The sequence below is a fragment of the Pogoniulus pusillus genome, chromosome 24 (assembly GCF_015220805.1).
Source record: "Pogoniulus pusillus isolate bPogPus1 chromosome 24, bPogPus1.pri, whole genome shotgun sequence".
NCBI classification, from domain to species: domain Eukaryota; kingdom Metazoa; phylum Chordata; class Aves; order Piciformes; family Lybiidae; genus Pogoniulus; species Pogoniulus pusillus.
In genome coordinates, this window is record NC_087287.1 from 9272000 (window position 1) to 9280783 (window position 8784).

The 8784-nt window shown below is 61.7% G+C and overlaps 2 protein-coding genes across 4 annotated transcripts; one reads left to right on the top strand and one right to left on the bottom strand.

Annotated features, from left to right (window-relative positions):
• Positions 1 to 190: 190 nt before the first annotated feature.
• Positions 191 to 3120, bottom strand: TMEM138 (transmembrane protein 138). Of its 3 annotated transcripts, none has more exons than XM_064163395.1 (5): positions 3046 to 3120; positions 1790 to 2025; positions 1537 to 1708; positions 665 to 740; positions 191 to 559 (listed from the first exon to the last, which is right to left on the bottom strand). In XM_064163395.1, exons 2-5 carry the CDS (start codon positions 1915 to 1917, stop codon positions 450 to 452), a joined length of 486 nt encoding a protein of 161 aa, XP_064019465.1. In that variant the 5' UTR covers positions 1918 to 2025; positions 3046 to 3120; the 3' UTR covers positions 191 to 449. The 3 variants fall into 3 exon arrangements, with proteins under 3 accessions (XP_064019465.1, XP_064019463.1, XP_064019464.1); XM_064163393.1 differs by having other exon boundaries at positions 191 to 562; XM_064163394.1 differs by lacking the exon at positions 3046 to 3120 and adding an exon at positions 2995 to 3035 and having other exon boundaries at positions 191 to 562.
• Position 3121: 1 nt separating this feature from the next.
• Positions 3122 to 8058, top strand: LOC135186021 (lysosomal membrane ascorbate-dependent ferrireductase CYB561A3). Its single transcript, XM_064163366.1, has 6 exons — positions 3122 to 3282; positions 5067 to 5272; positions 5946 to 6154; positions 6235 to 6389; positions 6627 to 6783; positions 6926 to 8058. The coding sequence occupies exons 1-6, from the start codon at positions 3221 to 3223 to the stop codon at positions 6947 to 6949; spliced, it is 813 nt and encodes a 270-aa protein (XP_064019436.1). The 5' UTR covers positions 3122 to 3220; the 3' UTR covers positions 6950 to 8058.
• Positions 8059 to 8784: the final 726 nt, after the last annotated feature.

The window sequence follows — 8784 nt, forward strand, 5'->3', positions numbered from 1 at the left end:
CCTTTAGCACCTTTGTAGCCTTTTGCTGCACCCTCTCAAGCAGGTCCCAGTCTGTTGAACCCAAGAGACCACAACAGGACACTGTATTCCAGATGTGGCCTCACCAGGGCAGGAGAACCCCCACTGACCTGCTGGCCACAGTTTTAGTATACCATGAGCCACAGATAGAGAGCACAAACACCAGGAAACCTCTGGAAAAAAAAACACCATCCACTTTTATTTCTTTACTCTTCACAAAACAACTCAAGTCCCACCAGGAGCTGCAGTGCCCACCACACAGCCAGGACACACCGGCAGGTCTCCACCATCCACATCAGCTATGCCAGTGCTGGAGGAACACGGGAAGATGGAGGAGCCAAACCTTTCCCCAGTGGAGCCAGCCAAGTGCTGGGAGCTGCTGGGAAGCTGAGGGGATGGGTGGTGGATGGCCCAGAACTCGCTGGGAGCCATCAGCCACGGAAATGTGCAAACTCCTTGCGCAGCCAGAGCGAGTCCTGGTAGAAGAGAGGGTCACCCAGGTGCACCGCTGTCCTCTTGTAGAAGTAACAGTAGAGCACGGCTGCTGTAGGGGGAGGAAAAGGGGTGAGGGTAGTCTCCACACACAGACAGGCTCCCCAAAAGGGGGCAGGACCCTGGCAGGGAGCTTGTGCCCACGAGTCCTTACCCAGCCGCTGGAAAACAAAGAGAGTCTGGAGGCTTTCGGTCCACACGAAGTGGTTGGAGTCCCTCCAGCGCAGGTTCTGAGGCAGGCAGGCAGCAGGAATCACCCCTCTGTTAGTGCAGGGCCAGCACCCCACACCTCTGCCTCCCTTGGGCTGCCTGGGAAGGGGCTAACCCCCCCTCTCCACCCAAAAGCTAAGCAGCTCAGGGGATTTAGCCAGCGAGCCAGGGCCTATTCTGGCTTCAGACTCCAGATGCCTGCAAATCCCTGGCAATCCCCTGCCCGCATGGCGTGGGCAGCACTCTGTGCTGCCTGCTTGGGCACCTTGGCACTGAGTGGGCCCCAAACCCAATTCAAAGTGTTTCACTCTCTTGCCCTGGGGCAGTGGAATGAGGATGGAGCCTCACTCACAGGGTGTTCAGGGGGTGGGCAGAGCTTGAGGCTGCTTCTCTGGGTGGCGGTGGCAGGGGAAGGGGACAGGAAGGAGTTGAATGTGAAGAGAGAAGGGGGAAGGTGGTGTATGGGCAGAGCCAGGATCCCTGAGACCCCCCCTGGTGCTGCCAGCTCTGGTGTCTGCTGGGGATTAATCCCAGATAAAGCAGGAGCTGCTGCCTGGCCTTCAGCTGGGGATTACTCCAGCCTGGGCTCCTGGGAGCCAGCAGAGAGCTTGAGCTGTCCAGGGCTTCTCCTAGGGAAAGAGGATTTTCCAGCAGGTCATGGCCTTTAGGGAAGGGGCTGGGATGGGGCAGCTCCTTTCCAGCCTGATGCCAATGACAAGGAGTAATGCAGGGTGGACACCAAATTGTCCCTGCAGTGGCTTTGTTCTCGTGAGAGGGGGACTTCAAAGGAGCAGCCCCAAGCCCACCCCAGCTTACCATAAGCCAGATGTGGAAGGAGATGCTGAGGGCCAGGTAAGCTGCTGACAGCAAGATGGTACCCTTGAACTTGTGGAACAGGAGGTTGACTAGCCCAGCTTGGAAGACAAAGGTGTTGAAGAACATGAGGAAGATGATGATGACATTGAAGAGAATAGCAATGTCCTGGATGCTGCAGGGAGGAGAAAGACCTGGTGAGACCTCATCCCACCCATCCCCACTCTGCTACCTGCTGTGTCCACCCAGTGCTCACATGAAGAGGACGAGCTGGACAGCAGGGGCTGTGCGCAGCAGCTCTGAGAAGGAGTTGACAAAGAGGTCGTAGAAAAGCAGCACAAACTGCAGGAACAGCACCAGGCTGTAGTTGCTGGTCTGGAGCATCTTCTTTCCCCAAGGGCTGGAAGGTTCAGCTCCGGCATCCCCAAGGGCAGAGCCAGCTCATGGTTTGGAGCTGAGCGGCTCAGTGTCGCCTCTCCCTGCAGCCAGCACCTGGAGTTGGTGGGGACACACAGAGGTTTGGTTGGCATCCCCCCACCCCTGCACTCCACGAACCTCCTCAGCCAGGAAAGTCAAAGCAGGGTCAAAGCAAAGGGCTGCTGACACACTGAGCCACGCTCTGCTCCTGCTCTGCAGGCTGGGCTCTCATGGAGCAACCCTCTCCCCTTTCTGCTCACCACACACCAGGCTCAGCTTTGGGCTCTTCTTCCTCACCTCCTAAACCTCAGGGGACAGAGGTGACGAGGGAGACGTGTGAGTCCCAGAGAGCAGCATCCAGACAGGTTATTCCCACCCCTCAGGCTGGACAAACCCCAGAGCTGCCGTCAGCACCTGGGCAGTGCTGAGCAGGCCACGCTACAGGGACAGGTTTGGGCACGCTGTGACCCAGCACTGCTCTGCTTCACCCCACCCCGGGGCAGTGCAACCCTGCCTGGGGCTGCTGGGCAGAGAGGGGACGAGGACACAGGGAAGGAGTGAGGCTGTTTGGGGACAAGCCAGGTGGCACAGAGCCCTCCTCCCGTCCACTTTTCCCACTCCTGACAGCCTGGGAGGGGAGAGACGTGACCCAGAGGGAGGTAAGATGGGTGCTGGGACGGATGAGGTGGGCCAGGAGATCTTGGGGTCCCCCATGTCCCGGCAGCAGAGTCCTTCCTCCTTCAGAGAAGGAAGCCACAGGGCTGGGTTGGGAGGGGAGGAAAGGGGGCAGCTTCCCGCAGCCCCACATCCCATCCTCTCCCTGCGCGATCCTCGGGTCCCTCTTGTCCCCTCACGCAGCCCTCGGCCCCTCTCGCCCCCAGTCCCTCAGGAGGCCGCAGCACCACCGGAGTTCCCCGACAGCACCACCGTCCCGGTAAGCCGCCGTGCCTCCCGCTGCCCCCATCCGCACCCCCGGCGCTGGAGGTACCGAGGGCACACGGCGCCTCCCGCTCCCCCCATCCGCACCCCCGGCACTAGGGGTACCGAGGGCACACGGCGCCTCCCGCTGCCACCCTCCGCAGCCCCGGCGCTGACCTGCGGCCGCCATGTTGCGTCTCCACGGTAACGGCGCAGCCAGCGAGGCGGGGGCGGAAGTGGCGGCGGCGCCGGAGGAGCCGCGCGGGGGCCGCTCTGGCCGCCCGCTCTCTATGGTCAGCGGCGGCTGGAGGCCTCGGGCCGCGGCCACCATCGCGGAGCGGCGCCGGCCGGCATGGAGGCGCTCGGCGAGGCCGAGGGGGCGGCGGGGCCCGGCGGGCGGCGGGCGGGGCTGAGGTACGGCCCCGGGACCGCGCCTGGCCCCCAGCCCCCCCACCCCCGGGGCTAAGGGAGCCGCGGGGCTGGCTCCGTGCTCCTGAGGCCGGGAGGAGCCCTTGCTGCGGGCCCGCCCCGCGTCCTCGGCCTTACAGGCGGCGTGGCGCCGGGCTGTGTCCCCAGGCTTCGGGGGAGTGTGGGGCCAGGCTGTGTGTCCCCAGGCTTCAGGGGAGCTGTGGGGCCAGGCTGTGTGTCCCCAGGCTTCAGGGGAGCTGTGGGGCCAGGCTGTGTGTCCCCAGGCTTCGGGGGAGTGTGGGGCCAGGCTGTGTGTCCCCAGGCTTCAGGGGAGCTGTGGGGCCAGGCTGTGTGTCCCCAGGCTTCAGGGGAGCTGTGGGGTCAGGCTGTGTGTCCCCAGGCTTTAGGGGAGCTGTGTCCCCAGGCTGTGTGTCCCCAGGCTTTAGGGGAGCTGTGGGGCCAGGCTGTGTGTCCCCAGGCTTTAGGGGAGCTGTGGGGTCAGGCTGTGTGTCCCCAGGCTGTAGGGGAGCTGTGTCCCCAGGCTGTGTGTCCCCAGGCTTTAGGGGAGCTGTGGGGCCAGGCTGTGTGTCCCCAGGCTTTAGGGGAGCTGTGGGGTCAGGCTGTGTGTCCCCAGGCTTTAGGGGAGCTGTGTCCCCAGGCTGTGTGTCCCCAGGCTTTAGGGGAGCTGTGGGGTCAGGCTGTGTGTCCCCAGGCTTCAGGGGAGCTGTGGGGTCAGGCTGTGTGTCCCCAGGCTTCAGGGGAGCTGTGGGGTCAGACCTCTGTCCCCAGGCTTCAGGGAAGCTGTGTCCCCAGGCTGTGTGTCCCCAGGCGTCAGGGGAGCTGTGGGGTCAGACCTCTGTCCCCAGGCTTTAGGGGAGCTGTGGGGCCAGGCTGTGTGTCCCCAGGCTTTAGAGGAGCTGTGTCCCCAGGCTGTAAGGACCCTGTGGGGTTGCTCAGCATCGTGACCAGCGCTGGCAGGCCTCAGAGTGAGTGGGTGGCTGAGCTCCTGGTCCCGTGGGGTGGCTGAGCTGGGGGGACAGAGCCATCCCCTGCCCCACGAGGAGCCACAAACAGCTATTTCTGGAGGCAGATGCAAATCAGCAGGCAAATGAGCACAGCCTCACCCCTCCCACTCGCTTGCTGCAGCCCTGCTGGCTGAGGGGCAGCACCCTGAGGGCAGGGTCTTGCCCCTGGGGCTGTTGCCCGTGGGGCTGTTGCCCGTGGGTTGTCCCCAGCCCATGTGGAGCTGGTGCTGGCAGAGTGGGCAGGACCACGCTGGGGCTGCCAGGATCCAGGGCAGGGTATCTCCTTGCAGCCATTTGGGGTGAGCCCTGTGCTGTGGGTGCAGTTTAGGGGGGCAGAAGGTGCTGAGGAGGGGTTGAGAAGGAGTGCAGGTGGCAGTAGAGAGATGGAAGGTGCAGATTTGGGGGTGCTGAGGGCTGGAAAGAGCAGGGATGTGTGAGGAGGAGGAGGAGGAAGTCAGGTCAGGGTTTTTTGAGGGGATAGGGATAATTTATGGGGCCTGGGGTTACAGGAGACACTTTTGACCCTCTGTGATGTCTCCTGGGATTGGGGGCACGTTGGGATGGGAAGGTCCAGTTTCACACTGCCTGTCCCCAGCTGGCCAGCTCCTGGGCAGCAGCAGCTGCTTTAGGGCCACCTCTCTTTGGGCTGCCTCGGTTCCCCTTTTAGTCTGGCCCCTCCCTGGGGTTGTCTACACGCAGCTGAGGGATAGGCTGAGTGGTGGAGAGCCCCTAGGGAGGCTGAACAATCAACTTGCTCTTCTCCAGGAGGCACCATCCGGCCACTGTGATGTGGGATCTGCCTTTCCTGCCCTTCTGTGCCCTCCTGGGTGTCCTGGGCTTTGTGTGTGTGGCTTTTGTCAGTGCCTGGTGCCAGTACTGGCGTGGAGGCTTCGCTTTGGATGGCAGCACCCGGACCTTCAACTGGCACCCAGTGCTGATGGTGACGGGCATGGTGGTGCTGTATGGTGCAGGTGAGTGGGTGCAAGGTTTGGTGCCAGAACAGCTCTTCCATGAGCCAGAAATGTGCCCTCATGGCCAAGAAGACCAATAGTCTCCTGGGGGCATGAAGAAGAGTGTGGCCAGTGGATCCAGGGAGGTTCACCTCCCCATCTACTCTGCCCTAAGGAGGTCACATCTGGAGTCCTGGGTCCAGTTCTGGGCTCCCCAGTTCAAGAGAGACTGGGAACAGTTGGACAGAGTCCAGGGCAGGCTCTGAGGATGCTGAGAGGCCTGGGGCAGCTCTGTGAGGAGCAAAGGCTGAGAGCCCTGGGGCTGTGGAGCCTGCAGGAGAGCAGCCCCAGAGGGCATCTGCTCAGTGCTCAGCAACAGCTAAAGGAGCTGTGGGGGGCAAGAGCCTGGGGCCAGGCTCTTGTGAGTGGTGCCCAGGGCCAGGCCAAGGGGCAGAGGGCACCAAGTGGAGTGCAGGAGGTTGCATGTGAGGCTGAGGAGAAGCTTGTTTGGTGTGAGGGTGCTGGAGGGCTGGAGCAGGCTGCCCAGAGAGGTTGTGGAGTCTGCTTGTGTGGAGAGCTTGCAAGTGGCCCTGGGCATTGTGCTGCTGGGCAAGCTGCTTGAGCAGGGGGCTTGGACACACAAGGCTGCCTTCCAGCCCTCACCACGCTGGGATGGGGCATTCTCTCCCAACAGCAGCCCTGGTGTACCGCCTGCCCCCTGCCTGGACTGGCCCCAAGCTCCCCTGGAAGTTGCTGCACGGTGCCCTGGCCCTGACTGTCTTCATCCTGGCCGTGCTGGGGCTGGCAGCTGTTTTCCGCTTCCACAACGAGCATGGCACCCCCAACATGTACTCCCTGCACAGCTGGCTGGGGCTGGCCACTGTTCTCCTCTTCTCCTGCCAGGTGGGTGCTGCCTGACTCCCCCCACACCCCTAACCCCCCAAGCCCTCTTTGCTCCTCACCCTCACCTCTCCTCCCTGCAGTGGCTGGCTGGTTTCAGCGCCTTCCTGCTGCCCTGGGCTCCTGCCTGGCTCCGTGCCCTCTACAAACCCCTTCACGTCTTCTTTGGCTTCACCATCCTCATGCTGTCCCTGGCCTCCTGTCTGTCTGGCATCAACGAGAAGCTTTTCTTCAGCCTGTGAGCATGGGGGCGGGGGGCAGGAAGCTGTCAGGGAAGGAGGCTGGTGAGGGGAGGGAGTGGATTTGGGCTGCTGGTTGTCTGGAGGTGACGCCGAGCAGGGGGAGGCAAAGGGAAGTGAGGAAGTTTCAGTCTCAGGAGTGTGGTTAACCTGCAGAGCTCCCTGCTGAGGGTGGGGTTTGGGGTGGACAGAACCAGGAAAGAAGCTCTTGGTGTTTTTTTTTCTGCTCCCCTCAGGAAGAATGGGACAACTGAATATAAGCTCCTGCCCCCTGAGGCTGTCTTTGCCAACACCCTGGGGCTCCTGATCCTCCTCTTCGGGGTGCTGGTGCTGGGTGCCTTGGCCAGGCCAAGCTGGAAGCGCCCTGATGCCGACTCCCCAGACACTCGACAGGTACCAGCTCTGCTCTGGGCACCCACCAGGTCACAGGGTGGCTTTGGGGAGCTCCTCGTGGTCTGTTGCTGGGGTGGGGAAGGGATGAAGGGGTTGGGGGAAAGGGTTGCGGGCACTGGGGTCACTCACACTCTCTCCACAGCCTCTGCTCGCCGCTGAGCGCTGACACCTGAGGCTTGTCCTGGGGCTACCAGCCCTGAGCTCTCCAACTCCATCGCTTCCCTGCCTGCTCTGCCAGCTATCTCCAGCCTCACCCTGGCCAGAACTCCTGCTTCCTGCTCCTGATGCTCCTCTACCGGTGTGAGGAACGGGCTCAGCTCCCCTGCGGCAGGGGTGGGGCTGCGCTGGCCTTGTATTGGCCTCCTGCCTGCTGTAGGACGAAGGCAGCTGCAGTGGGACCGTAGAATCCTGGAAATGTTTGGGTTGGAGACATCTTCAAGATCATGGAGTCCAACCCTGAACACAGCACTGCCAGGGCACCAAGCCATGGCCCTCAGCACCACAGCTCCAGAGCTTGGAAACCCCTCCAGGGATGGGGACTCCACCACTGCCCTGAGCAGCTTGGCACAGGCCTTGACAACCCTCAAAGACAACAAATTGGTCCTCATGTCCAACCTAAACCTCCCCTGGGGCAAATTGAGGCCATTTCCTCTTGTCCTGGCACTGGTTCCTTGGCAGAAGAATCCAATCTCCACCTGGCTCCAGCCTCCTTGCAGGCAGCTGCAGAGAGCCAGAAGCTCTCCCCTCAGCCTCCTTTCCTCCAGCCTCAACACCCCCAGCTCCCTCAGCTGCTCCTCACCATTCCTGTTCTCCAGACCCTTCCCCAGCTTTGTTGCCCTTCTCTGGCCCTCCTCCAGCCCCTCAATGTCCATGGAGTAAGGAGCCCAAAACTGACCTCAGGATGTGAGCTGTGGCCTTAGCAGTGCCCAGTCCAGGGGCACAATCACTTCCCCACTCCTGCTGGCCACGAGGTTTCTGTGTTGCTTCTGCATTTCTATTTCTGATGCTCCTGCCCATGGCTTCAGGCCTCCACGTGCTCTGTCCAGCTAGACCTTGTGCCAAACCAGCTGCTCTCAAGCCCTCCCTGTGCCCTTCAAGGCAGCAGGCAAAGCTGTCAGAGCCTCACTGGGTCAGAAGCCACCAGAGCAGGCACCACCAACATACCATACCCTTCACTGAGTTGTTGGTGCCTCTTCCTCTACCCCATGGGTGTTGGGACCAGCCAAGGAGCCTCCTGGGGCCCTCATGGACTTGTAATAAATTCTGGCTTCTGCAGTGCTCCTGCACCCACATTCTTGGGGACAAGATGGGGTTCCAGGAGCTAGGGTGGAAGAGGTGGGTATTTGGGGAGCAGGTCCTGGTGCTGGCCAAGTGCAGCCACCCTGCTGGGGGTTGTGTCACCTCTGAGGAGCTGGAATGTCCCTGGCTGGCTCCTACAAACCAGCTGGAGCCCTCCAGGCAGCCTGGGCTTACACCACCTCACCCCAGAGCTTGTCTGCTCCACCCTGTCCCTTGGTTCTTCTGTCCCTTTCATAGAATAGTTTGGGTTGGAAGAGACCTTCAAGGTCATGGAATCCAACCCTTAACCCAGCACTGCCAGGGCACCACCAAACCACAGCCTCCACAGCTCTGAAACCCCTCCAGCAACAGGGACTCCACCACTGCTCTGGGCAGCCTGGGCCAGGCCTTGACAAGCCTCAAGGGCAGCTTGAGGCTGTTTCCTCTTTTGCTTTGGGAAAAGAGCCCAACCCCCAGCTGGCTCCAGCCTCCTTGCAGGCAGCTGCAGAGAGCCAGAAGCTCTCCCCTCAACCTCCTTTCCTCCACCCTCAACACCCCCAGCTCCTTCAGCTGCTCCTCACCATTCCTGTTCTCCAGAGTCTTCCCCAACTTTGTTGTCCTTCTCTGGACCTGCTGCAGCCCCTCAAGTGCAAGTGTCCTTGCAGCAAGGCACCAACCATCTCTTCACATCCCCGTGCCTGGCACCACATGAGCCCTGTGGTT

Bases quoted from the DNA above. Each gene is read 5' to 3' on its own strand.
- TMEM138 (XM_064163393.1), bottom strand. From the start codon at position 1,917: ATGCTCCAGACCAGCAACTACAGCCTGGTGCTGTTCCTGCAGTTTGTG. The intron at 1,709-1,789 runs GTGAGCACTGGG...TCCTCCCTGCAG, and splicing joins GTCCAGCTCGTCCTCTTCAT to CATCCAGGACATTGCTATTC. The intron at 741-1,536 runs GTAAGCTGGGGT...TGCCTGCCTCAG, and splicing joins CCTTCCACATCTGGCTTATG to AACCTGCGCTGGAGGGACTC.
- LOC135186021 (XM_064163366.1), top strand. From the start codon at position 3,221: ATGGAGGCGCTCGGCGAGGCCGAGGGGGCGGCGGGGCCCGGCGGGCGG. The intron at 5,273-5,945 runs GTGAGTGGGTGC...CTCTCCCAACAG, and splicing joins GGTGGTGCTGTATGGTGCAG to CAGCCCTGGTGTACCGCCTG. The intron at 6,155-6,234 runs GTGGGTGCTGCC...TCCTCCCTGCAG, and splicing joins TTCTCCTCTTCTCCTGCCAG to TGGCTGGCTGGTTTCAGCGC.